The sequence below is a fragment of the Larimichthys crocea genome, chromosome III (genome assembly GCF_000972845.2).
Source record: "Larimichthys crocea isolate SSNF chromosome III, L_crocea_2.0, whole genome shotgun sequence".
Classification (NCBI taxonomy): domain Eukaryota; kingdom Metazoa; phylum Chordata; class Actinopteri; family Sciaenidae; genus Larimichthys; species Larimichthys crocea.
The window spans coordinates 22,648,862-22,661,692 of NC_040013.1; the positions used below are offsets into that span (position 1 = coordinate 22,648,862).

At 40.3% G+C, this 12,831-nt stretch overlaps 1 protein-coding gene across 1 annotated transcript; it reads right to left on the bottom strand.

Annotated features, from left to right (window-relative positions):
• Nucleotides 1–587: 587 nt before the first annotated feature.
• LOC104925572 (monocarboxylate transporter 12-B) lies at nt 588–11,559 on the bottom strand. The gene is made up of 9 exons (XM_010739225.3): nt 11,423–11,559; nt 7,779–8,118; nt 5,678–5,781; nt 5,245–5,388; nt 4,332–4,427; nt 3,972–4,128; nt 2,910–3,671; nt 2,561–2,820; nt 588–1,835 (listed from the first exon to the last, which is right to left on the bottom strand). The coding sequence occupies exons 2-9, from the start codon at nt 7,925–7,927 to the stop codon at nt 1,645–1,647; spliced, it is 1,863 nt and encodes a 620-aa protein (XP_010737527.2). The 5' UTR covers nt 7,928–8,118; nt 11,423–11,559; the 3' UTR covers nt 588–1,644.
• Between the last annotated feature and the right edge of the window lie 1,272 nt (nt 11,560–12,831).

Here is a 12,831-nt window from a genome sequence, read left to right on the forward strand (position 1 = left end):
ATATGAAGACTTAAGGTTATGCATAATTAACAGTATGGCCACTTTAATTGACAGGTGGGTGCGTTTACAGGTGGCATATTTGAGCCAATAACAGTAAAGAATGAAATGATGAGTGAGGGATGTCACCCATAGGTTTCTGAAAGAAAGAAAATATGCGGCATGATATTTTACACCTGATATTTTAACAAATGCACATGTGCACCTGTCCATATTTACAACACCTCACCTGCAACTGTGAGTCAATTCCTAGCAGACATGTTTGTTTTTCACGACTTCAAATAAATCATTTATTTTACCTGTCCTCCATCAGCGGACTGCACCTTCAGATGACGTGTCGTGGTCGTACAGGTGTGCACAGGTGTGTACAGGTGTGTACAGGTTGGCTGCGGTGATAAAACTGTCTGCTCGAGCTGAAACAAACTGTTTGAACCCGGCTCCTTCTCCGACCGTACCCGCTGACGTCACCAAAACACTGTCTTGTTATTGGCTAACAGGCCGCTGACTGACTGCTCATCAAAATAAAAGCATAGATTTCAAAATAAAACTTGAACTGCACGCTTCTTCCACATGAAAACACCCACGCAGAGTACAGCTGTCACATTTATTGTCCTGTCAAGTGTCATGCACTTCATTGTGATGTTTTGTGATGTTGTGATCAAAGGCACATAACACATAAGTCACTGGAACCTTTTTTTTTTTTTATCCAAAAATATTCTGATCTAGTACAAAACACATCAAATTGCATTACAGGTTAAGCAGAAATGGCTAAATATGAGCATCAATACAGACTTTTTAAATTCTGTCCAGCACCACAGGTGAGGCGGGAACTGCAGACAACTGCCGCTGACCTGTAAACTCTTTTTTGTGGTATTTTCTACTAGACTTTTCACTCACACATACAGTATAAAACTCTATGATGGGTTTCGTTTTTTTGCTGTCCTGACATAGGTACGCTGTCTTGGCTTGAAATATCTGAATATATATAAAATCAGTAGATAACAATATTAATGCAAAGAGATATAAGACATATCACAGATATAAGTCATTCTAAGCATCACAATATTGATTATTATATTACTGATTATTTAGAGACCAGCTCCAGTGGTGCAGACTAAAAGACGAGTTTCATACTGTTACAACTACAGCTATAGGTAGTGCCCGGCATCACCACTGAATACAATAAGCTTAATAGGCACAATGTAAAAGTGATTGGAAGTGTGCAGAATGCATGAATGTTGATAGGGGCAAATAAATCACATTTTTCTGCTTCTTCAGGTTTGACACAAATACAATGGGGAACAGAAATTATATAAGCAGCGCTGAAAAAAAGACGAGAAAAAAAAATTGTTGCTATTTTTTAAAAGGTAAATACAATGTGCGTGCTTGAGTAGAAAGTACAAAATCATTATTTGGTTTTAATTGTGCTACACAGAGCAATTATTTACAATTAATTATGACAACATTGTTTCTAAAAAAAAAAAAAAAAAAAAAAAAGGTTCTTCTGGGTTCGACTCTTGTTGAGGCTGATCTTGGGGTCTTATGTCAAAAATACATCAGCAGGATATGAACCACATCAAAATAGCACCTTTACTATACTCTTTGTAAACCTACCAGCAGTGCTGAGGTGACAGATGACTGACATTGTCATATGATGCCCTGCTGAGCTGCAGCATCAGTGATGTGACTGGAACTTAAATGTGCAGCCGAGTTAGACTTGGATCTCCGACAGCATCTGACTAACATGGAAGCTGCTAGCACCACAGAGCTGAACATGAAGGACGCCCCGCTGAGGAAGAATGTTGCTTCGTAGTTTCCGGTCATGTCGACTAACCAACCTGGAGACAAAGAAACAGGAAAGATGTCATATGCCTGAGTGGGACAGAAATCCAAGATGATTCGTTTCATTTGGAAAGCCTTTGTGCTCTGTGCCTGGCAAGTGTTATGTAGATTTATCATTATCATTATTATTAATTTACTGTATAACCTGAATACCTTTTTTCTTAAGAACTACAGTATATTAACCATTGCTACCCGAGCACCAATAACACAAATAGCAGCCCACAGTTTTGCTTACTGACTAATCTGGATTGAATTTTACACCTTATATTATAAGAGTTATGTGTTCTTCCGTCTCTCAGACTTTTACCTTCTACCTCATGCCTTTTGTCTACACCTTAGGTCTGTTGTAATACATGTAACTGCAGGTGTAACACTCAAATTTCCCTTCAGGAATCAGCTATCTAACTACGATAGTCAAAGTGAAAGTCAAAGTTATGAGTGGAGTTTTATGGGATTATTAACTGCCACTGACTCAGTTTATCGCATCATACTTTAGCCTTCATCACTAGTAGCACTAAATGGCGTCTTTAACGAGCTACTGCTACAAAACTATTGTGCAGTTCTCACAGACTACTTGAGAAACTGAGCTCTGAAACAAGACTGAAACCACCAAACATCTCAGTCTCATCTTAAAACTGACATGCCGGTGACACCTACACAAATTTTACAATGACACATTCAAACACTGCAGCAGCTGTTATATACATTCATGAACCCTTACCTCCTATCGGTGGGCTGATCAGGTAAGGGATGGCATGTAGGAAGTAGACCACACCCAGAGCGGAGGTCAGGTGGGTTGGACCCACGACATCAGAGGTCACCACTGGAATGAGTGCCACGTATGCACCGTCAAAGTATCCGTAGAGTATGGAAAACGAGAGCAGGAGGGAGAAGGAGTGAAGAACGGGGATGAACATACAGCAGAGACCCTCCATTGCTATGGCCGCCAGGTAGCACAGCATGCGATACCTCTTCAGACACCTAAAGGGAAGGAGGTTTATCAGTATAGAGCTTTAATTAAATACCTGCTGTTCATTTTAAACAAAATAACGGCTCCAACCAATACTTACTTCCTGTCCGTGATCCATCCAAAGGTGATGTTACCGACAATGCCACTAATTCCAAATATGGACATGAGGAAGGCAGCCTCCTTGTACCCTACACCTACACTTAGGGCGTAAGGAACCAGGTAAACTACTGGAGCGCTGCAGCCATATGCCATAAACAGGAGGGACACGGACAGAGTCAGGAATTCAGGTAACATGAGAAATCCAAACTCCTTCTTGGACTTGAGACAAGAACACTGACCTCTGGACAAAGTTTCTGTTTCTGTGCTCACTAAAGGCTCTGGAGGAGTGCTCGCGGTTTTATCTAAGTGATACGGATCTGTTATTTTGGCTTCGGGGATTCCTGAATCTTTTACTTTAGCTTCCATATCAGCTGCCTTGTTGTTCACGTTCATGCTTTTTACTAATTTCATGTCGTCGATTGTGCTACAGTTTTCTTGTTTAGCATCTGATAGTTTGATCTCCCCTAGCATCGTGAGCTTGTTACTGAATAAAATGCATTTAGCTATTTTCCCATCTGAATGAGGCAGGCTTGGGCTTGATAGCAGCGCTATGTTCCCCTGACTTAGTTTGTCATTCTCAAGTCCAAAGTTTTTGAGCGCTCCATTGGCGATGAGTAGCCCTTGAGTTTCCTTGAGGTGGCTTATTTCCAGCTGCTTCGGCTCCACCTGTGTGCAGTCGGCAGATACTTGGTCAGTGTCTTTGCAATCCAGTGTTGTTGTCATGCAGTCTTTCTCCAGGGTTGCCATATTGTTCTCCCATATCCTTTAGATTAGATAGAGGAGAAGAGAATTAAATTGGGTATATTTCAGCTCTGCATGGATATCATACTTATTCGCTTTCTGGCACTGGTGAAAGCTACACGAAAAGATCAATACCACACTAAACTATGTCCAGCTTAGCCTGGCCGATCTTCTAACTGAACTCTGATCAAGTGAGGAAACATATTTGCCTAAAGCTCAAACTATTTCTAAAAGCAATAAGTCCATCAACTAAGTCAATAGTTAATTTAGTAGACAGACTTCATTGTTTATCGGTACATTAGCAGTGGAGCCGATGACTTACCTTTCACTTCTTCTTGGTTTCAACGGTCTCATCAGAGCACCGCAGACACACAGGTTGGAAACAAATCCTCCCAGGACGAGCAGAGCTCCTCTCCAGGAGTAATGCTCAATAAGCATTTGGACAGCAGGAGCCAGGATGAAGGTCCCGATGCCACTACCTGAAGATGAGGTGAAATTGGACTTGATGGAGAGGAGAGGAAAAGCACGGATAGAGGAACTTCAAAACAGAGGAGAGGAAAATCAGTAAAAGAAGTCAGATGAGAGGGGAAGTGAAAGAAGATTGAAGGGGTGGAAGAGAGGATGGGAAAGTAAGGTATGAATGACAAGAAAAGAAAGCAACAGTAAGTAAAGATTTCACTACCAGACAGGGCGATCCCATAGGCCAGAGCTTTCCTCTCAATGAAGTACTTCCCAACCATCGCTATGGCTGGTGTGTAGCTGAGAGCAAAGCCAAGACCTGTAGAGGATGGATAAAGTGGTTTGGAGTTTGGCAAAAACCTGCCAAATGTTGCCAAAAGTTTGGATGTCAAAAGGATATGCCGCCTTGATACACCCTGCTACACATACTTTACATTACCTTATATTACATTCACTTGGCAGACTCTTAACAAGTACATTCAAACCTCCAAAGTTCAGCAGTGCTTCCTTCCAAATTCAAACTCATCCAGTGTGTAGAAACTCGTTATACTGTATATATAAGTGCTTGCATGGGTTGTAGACTCACTCACAAATGTTCTCAAAGGGTCAGACCCTGACATGTACATGGTTAGGCTGTATAATATGAAAGTCTTACAGAAGGTTGGAAAAGTTAATCAAACAAAGGAAAACAAATCTGAATCTGTTTTTCAAAGGTCAAGATGAAGTACGACAACCTCTCCTGGTTTGGAGACTGAATCTGCTGGAAAGCTCGCTCTGATGCAACATTGAAGATTTCGTGGTATTCTTATGGCGACTGAAGCAAAAGAAGGTTCAGACGGAGTTTTAGCTCAATCCACTTCAATCAATAAGATAACTGAGGCTGCTAACACGGCACAGAGGGACATCCCTGAAACCTGCACTGTCTTAACTTGAACTTTTAATTAGATTAAAGTCATCTTAAGATCGGCTATGAATGATGGGAATTGTGCCTATACATCTCTAGCTGCAAGGAATGCAATCAATTTATTTAAACCCTAAACTAGAGTCTGAAACTAGAGAAGCTAAATGGCGAAATTTCTATGAAATGTTTAAATGTTTTGATTACAGACTGCCCAATTATAATGGTGCTTGTGTACCTGTCAGGATGCCCAGGCTGATGTAAAGATGTTCCAGGCTGGAAGCGAAGGAACTGAGGACCAGACCAGCAGAAGACAGCAGACCTCCCAGCATCACTGTAGCTCTGCAGGAGAGGTAGTTCCCAAGGAAACCACCCAGAGGAGCTGGAAGTGTGTGATTCAGTTAATTGACCGATGGTTAAATATTTTACAGACAGCGATTCATATGCAATTCATATTACATTGTTTTACAACGATGAAGCATTTGAAAGTTCAAGTTCACGAATTTATGAGAAGCTCAAACCACTTCTAAGAAATCATTTAACTTTCACTTTCTAAACCTTCACCACACAAACAAATGGGATCCCCCAACAAATACAAGTTTTTCTTTTAGAAAAATCAGTTTTAATGGCAGCATTGAGCTGCCTTCAGATACTGGTAGTGATGGTCTTACCACAGAGCATGGTGGTGGAGTCGATCAAACTGTGGATCCAGGCGGTGGTGGAGTAATCTTTCTCAAAGTGCAGCTGGAACTCCACAAAGAACATGGAAACACATCTGAATACAGAGACGGGGGAGAGGCTAGATTTAGTGCATTTTTATACATTTAAACAGGGTCCAAAAAAATGTCATATTGATCAATGTTTTTAAATAACTTTTATCTTTTGGCTCAGTGAGTCAGAACAAGAGTTATACTCTTTTCATAAAAGCGTTTATGTTTGATGAAATGTTCTCACTGTTGCCCGGAAAAAAGCCGTCTGCCTCCCAGAATATGATTCATTATCGGGATTGTTTGAAACAAATAAAGAAGCTGAAACAAAACCAAGATGTATCACTTTAAGGATGTGATAAACTGGTGAAACTAGGTTTTGCAAGTCTATGTGTGCAAGACTACTTTAAACATACCGAATATATGGAGGAAGTTATTAAAGGCAAGATTAAACATTAAAGATTATAAATCAGACATTGTATAACAGTCAAATGTCTTATATCAGAACATCAGGACATGATTTTGACCCCAATTAATGACACAATAAATATTGTATGACTTATAAAAATGAACTACATTTATGTAACTCTGAGCAAGGTTACAAAGTCATTTACAGAAAGAACAGTACATAAAAAACAGTACAAAAGGATCATGAGGAATCAGGATAAAATGAAGTCTGAAAATGTGAATTGACAAGAGCAAAATCATAAAATCTGGCAACATTAAAAGTCTATGAACACTTTAGGAAGCCATCCAAAAGAGAGTCACGATGATCTCAATCGACAGGGTTCAAAGTCTTATCAGGTGTCAGCATTGTGTCCAGTGCGTTTATCAGTTTATGGCTGTCCTTCATATCCGCCAATCTGAAGGCTCTGTCCTTGCTGACTGGTCTTTTATGACTCTCGCCTCTTGCATAACCTCAGCGACAACTCGCAGATCACCTGTTATCAGAGATTCCTAAAAGCCAGACTGCAATTAAAGTGTTTTTTGGCTGCTCCAGCATACATGTCTGTCCGTCTTGTATGAAACCATTCTTGTACCCGTCTGTGTACATTTTCCTAAAGACTCTTTTGCTTCCTTTCGATAATAAAAGAAAACTATTAAAACATACAGGCTGGTTGATAAAATATGATTCAAGTTGGACTTTAAATAAGAGAAATTGCTACTTTTGATCACCGTCACCTTCATTTATAATCTCTGCCTGAGGTTATAGGTTCGCGTCTAACAAAAGTGATTTCTTTCTCACTGCTTAAAGGTCTGATGTGTAAGATAAACCACCTGCTATCCACAATGGAGAAACTAAACACTGGCTCTTATAAGTCTGATAAGTCCTTCTGTGTTTTTTTTTTTGCACGTTTCACAGCCACCATAGTTTCTCCTTCACTTTAGGAATGAGAGGGTGCGGCGATGGAGCTGCACCCAATACTGAACAATTCAAAACAAATCAAAACAATTCGCTGCAAGACTAATTTTCTTAAGGTACAACCAAGCGGCAAGCTTCTGTGGGTGTAAAGTGAAACCGACACAGACTTATTGAAACGTCAATAGCAGTGGAAATCTACTAGTCAGCTGACAGCTGAGTTGTGGAGGCAATGTGCTGACTGTGCACAGTTGAAAAATGGAAACATCTCAGCGGGAAGTGGATTTAATAAAATATCGCCGGTGGTTGAATCAGGTTAGTGGCTTAAACAATGTGAGCTGAGTGTAAAATGGAGTCCTGCTGAGCAATAACATAGAGGACCAAAGCTAAGAACATGAAGCCTTGTGGAGAACAGCAAATGGCACAACTGTATCCCACAAGCTTCATGTTGAGACATGTTCAGTGGCATGCAGCATACTAGCTAAACACAAAATAATATGATGTTCCAGGACACAATGTTGCAATGTTGTACATTTAATAGAAGCTTAACTCCTCTGGCTCTGGAAGTCTCACTTCCAAAATCTCACAAATTGTCACTGCAGCTCTACGTATGTGTCTGCCTTTGTACTTTGTGAGGATGGACACCTTCAAAGTTGGGACATTTCAGCTGGTCTTCACCTCACACACATACACACACTCATTCACCTGGTCACTGCCCGGATGCAGATGGTGGCGAGGAAGCATCCAGCAACGACCATCCAACCCCAGCCTCCTTCCGGCGCGGTGGTGACCTCCGACTCCCTTCTGCCTCCCTCGAGCTTCTCCTCTTTGGTGACTGCCATCGCTCCGGTCATTCTGACATCAGTATCCGCCGGGCCTCTCTGGTCTGTTTCGAGGGATGCCGGAGCTGAAAACTTCACTCCTCGATGTTCTCCTTTTGTCTCCAAACGTGCAGGACGTTTTCATTGGCTGGACTTGTTCTGCTTAAAGATCTTCAGGAGACTTAAAGGACCTTCTTGGCTTTCTGTTCCTTCGTCATCAGTCACTGAGAAAGCACAGAAAGTACAACAGGCAGAAATGTAACCAATTATTGAACTTTTAACTACTTATATTTAAGTAGTAGCAGCAGCAGTATATTATAGTACCACCTCAACAACGTGCCAATGCAAGTAAACTGCAAATAATTGTATATATGAGCATTATTCATGAAGATATACCAATAATGCATAATGTTTTACATGGTTTACCATTTAAATCATGTTTGTGTAAGAATGAACTAGAGCAATAAACTCAAGAAGAAGTAGAAGAAGAAGTGTGTAATTAGTAGAAGCTGTAGTAGCCGAGACAGCTGATGCAGACACATCGTCTTACTGCAAGACAATCCACTGCGAGCGATAGCGTGGACGCTCTTATCTCTGCTTCTGTTTTGTGTCATTCATTCACGTGTGTGGAATGTAACAGCGGAGAGTTGGAGTTTGAGAACATAAGCCTGCTGAATAACATCAGACAAGAAACATTGGCCCACGCGCTGCCAAAAGATTTATTTTCAGTTGCCTTGGGTGTGTTTAAATCCTCAAACCGCAGAAAAAACAAGATACTGGCATTAAACAGTACACAGATCATGTAGTTTGACACCTTTTTGATCCCATCTACTTATTTACATTTCAAAAAGCCAGCGCTCCCACTTCTTAGTGGTGTCTTTTTTCACTGTTCTCATGTTGAAACGAGACATCAAACAATTACTGCCTTTAAGTCCTTTTGAAGACGATATTAAATTTCATGTTAAGTACCATCCGTACTCCAACCCCATCTGACATCTGACCTGTTTAATATATAACTTTCAAAGTTCCAAGCAAAGAACGACAAGGAAGTCAAACGAACAAAATTTGATGGTCTGACCCGCTCACCCCAGCAGAACTGGGGTCAACATTGTAGAAGGTTGCGAGCATGTAAACGGCACAATCTCACCTAAAAGTCAAACCCAATTATTGTGGCACTGCCGATGATCATAAACATCTCTTAACTTTTGCCATAATCCCCTTTTTGGGAGACATTTTATGAGTTTTCAAGCATGTATGTTGCCACAATTTATGATCTTTAACCAGCTGACGGATCAAACTGGAATATGGTTGCATGGCTCATTAGGCTTCAATAAAAGTTGCCACAGTTCCTCAAAGCGCCTCATCCTCGAGCGTGAAGGCAAAAGCACGGCAGCCATGTGATAATATTGTTAAGATTATCACACGGCAGCCATGTGATAATATTGTTAAGATTATCACATGGCTGCCATTAGTGATGTGTCGGTCGCGAACGATCCGGTTCTAAGAGCCGGCTCTTTAAAGTGAACTATTTAGGGGATGTGTTTTTTGTTTTTTTTCCCCTTCTGTGCCTCACTGTCTCCTCCATAGACATATACATAGGCATATATACATAGACATATATACATAGACGCCGCATTGAGCGCTGAATCGTACGTCGACGTCGCCGCCATATTGGATCGGGCAGATCTGCCCGTAAACTAATACAAGGAAATGGACTGAACTTCATAAAGCGCCTTTCTACAAAGTTCTTTAAGTTAATGTCTCTTATACACCGATTCACACACACACTAATATATCTGGGAAACAAACAGGCACCAAAAACAACGTATGTAACTTTTAAAGTGATGATTATAAATGTTTACTCCTTATGTAAGCACCAAACCAACGTATGTATTTTTCTAATGATAAGTGTTTACAGCTACTAATGTGTGACCAACGACCAACCCGCTCAATGCGGCGTCTATGTATATATGTCTATGTATATATGTCTATGGTCTCCTCCCTCTGATACTCTCCCTTGTGCCATGCCTGTTCTCACACATCTCGACCAATCACGTTCGGCTTTCAATTAAAAAAGTAGAGGGAAAAAAAACTTTTTTTTCTCCACTTTTTTGTGTGAAAGCTGCACGTGACTGGTCAAGATGTATAGCAGCAAAAATATAAAACATAATAACAACAATAATAATAAAATTATAAAAATAATTAATTAATAAAACCAATTAATAAAATGTGAGGAGCCGTTTGGGAGCCGAAAGAGCCGGCTCCTTATAGTATGCAGAGCCAAAAGAACCGGCTCTCCAAAAAGAGCCGAAATTCCCATCACTAGCTGCCATGATAATCTCCTACTATGGTTGACTGTAAAGAGAAAAAAAAAAGGCTTAAAAATGTGGTCAAACACCAGATGAGAAGCCCCTACCGGGCTGGTAGTGGTTCAGTGTGTCCGTGGGGGATTTTCCAGCAGTTCAAATGCTAACTGTTAGACCATGGTAGTTTGCATTTAATCACACCCCGAGGCTAAGCTGCACACCACTGGTTCGTCTCTTTATTGTGTCTTGTCTTACTCGTAAACCACTAACAGTGAAGCCATATGTGTTTCCATTTGAAAAGCTCGGGCCTTCACACCAGCTGTGCTGTTTTTGCATTTTGAGCTTACATTGTCTAAAGTTGAAAGCTCAAAGAATCTGGACAAACAAGTTGTGTGTGTGTGTGTGTGTTTGTGTGTGGACTGTTGGAGAAGGGAAGGGATCTCAGCTGAAAGACAGCAAACCTTTTAACTCAGAAATAAAACAACAAAATAAATTCTGACAAAGGCATTTAAAGGGTTTCTGGCAGCCTCTTTTGCTTTGTCATCTGTTGCTCCAAAGACGTTATCATGACAAACAAACTGTAAAGTCAGCGTGTGTGTGTGTGTGTGTGTGTGTGTGTGTGTGTGTGTGTGTGGACAAGACGGTTGGAAAGGGGAAGGGATCTCAGCTGAAGGACAGCAAACCCTTTAACTCAGAAATGAAACAATAAAAAAAATTCCTACAAAGGCATTTAAAACCTAAAAAGAAATGAAACACGAGGAACAGTGTGTGATTTCTAAACTCATTCACCCGTCCAAAGGTTTCTGGCAGCCTCTTTTTGCTTTGTCATCTGTTGCTCATGACAAACGAACTGTAAAGTTAGTGTGTGTGTGTGTGTGTGTGTGTTGATCGACAGCACGTGTACGTCACTAACAGAGACTTTCCCTCCTGCTGCAAAACAAACCGGCACTGACCCCTGAAAACAGCAGCAGAGTTGACTGACAGATGTAGGCTTAAAAAAACATGTTGATTCAAATTAGATTCTTAAAAATTGCATTCATTCAGAATAAATAAGTTTTCCTTTGTCTTAAAAGAGTATTTACAAAGAACTACATGTGTGCACTTTGCACATTCAGACCATTTCTTTTATAACTCAACACATTTACATAATTCTGAGCATCACTGTGTTTAAAACAAAAACAAACAAAAAAAAAGGTGAATTTAAAGTTTTGTGTTGACTTACATCAGCTTCCAGCCTGTTCCCATGCGTCACCGCTTCATGACTCAACAAAGGAAGTTCCCCCTGCTGCAGCCCGTCCTGCAAACACCCTGGAGGTGTTCTGCACCAGGACGGAGCTGTGAGCCGAAGATAAGAGGGGAGGGAGGAGGGAGGAGGAGAGAGAGGAGGTGGAGGAAAGAGGAGGAGGTTAAATCCCAAAATGTTCCCACACAGACGCCAAGTGTGCCTGCATGGTAAACCACCCCCTTTATTTTATTTCATGGTGTGGGTTTTTTATTTTTTTATTTTTTATTGTTGCATTTTATAATAGTCTTACGATATTTGGTTTTACAGGCTTGCTTCAGCCTGGTACTAATGAGCCTCATAGACTTTATCAGACCTTCTGAAATTGTTTTACATCCTGTGGTAAAGATAATGTTACTCACCCCGTAAGCTGCTCCTACAAAGACCTCATTGTCCGTTCATTTCGAATTCATTTTGTTCAAAAGTCTTTTGGCAGAGCGTTAATATTCCTGTAATAATGTAATAAAGTTTATCCAACAAGTCAAAAAATAGAACTGAATGTCTACACGGATAATAGTCAGTAAATAAAATACCCATTTATTGATTTCTTTACCTTCGATTTGTTTTTAAAAGTTAAACAAACTTCACATTTGTCTTTTCTTATTCTGCTCCGTGTAGTTCTCCTGAGCAGCTGGCCAGTGAAAGTAGTAGACCGCATGCTGATTCGCATATTCATGACCTGACATGAGAGATCACTTTAAGCCATATACAAGGTAAGTATGAGGGATCTCTGCTCACAAACTCACCACACCATCATCGTACATTTGAAGTAAAATAATTTTAAATCTACAAAGGGAGAGAGAAGATCAAACAATTTGGATATTTACACGATCAAATGACCGATCCAACATCTTATGATCTTCTCATGTTGGTGTTTTCACCAATGTGGATTCACGGTCGACACCAATCCACCAACTTTGTATATACGTTAATTCAACTCATAGGAAATTTACTTTCATTCAAAGCCACTAAACACCCACATACTTAACCCTTGTGGCTCCACTACTGCCTACATAAAACTAATATTGACAGACAGGAAAACTGGTTCAAACAAGAAATACAGTCGTGATGAAGTTTAATTTCAGAAATTCCTAGTAGATTTACTAGTTAGTTCATTTGGTAAAAGGATATCAATATTGGGCTATAAATATATGTACTACCCAGAGTACAACATCTTTAAACCAGAACAAAAACAAATCCATCTATTCCCAGCAGCTGGAAAGAAGACACAACAAAACAGAAATATGTATCACATTACTGTACTGTTTCTTTTGATGTTGGAGCATTTTTAGTCTCAAACTCAACACCCGCCACTCCTGTCAAACTCAATGTGGAACTGTAGAACGAGA

Coding starts and splice junctions, on each gene's coding strand:
- LOC104925572 (XM_010739225.3), bottom strand. CDS start 7,927: ATGACCGGAGCGATGGCAGTCACCAAAGAGGAGAAGCTCGAGGGAGGC. Junction 4,428..5,244: donor CAGCCTGGGCATCCTGACAG/GTACACAAGCAC, acceptor CATCCTCTACAG/GTCTTGGCTTTGCTCTCAGC. Junction 2,821..2,909: donor GGATGGATCACGGACAGGAA/GTAAGTATTGGT, acceptor CCTTCCCTTTAG/GTGTCTGAAGAGGTATCGCA.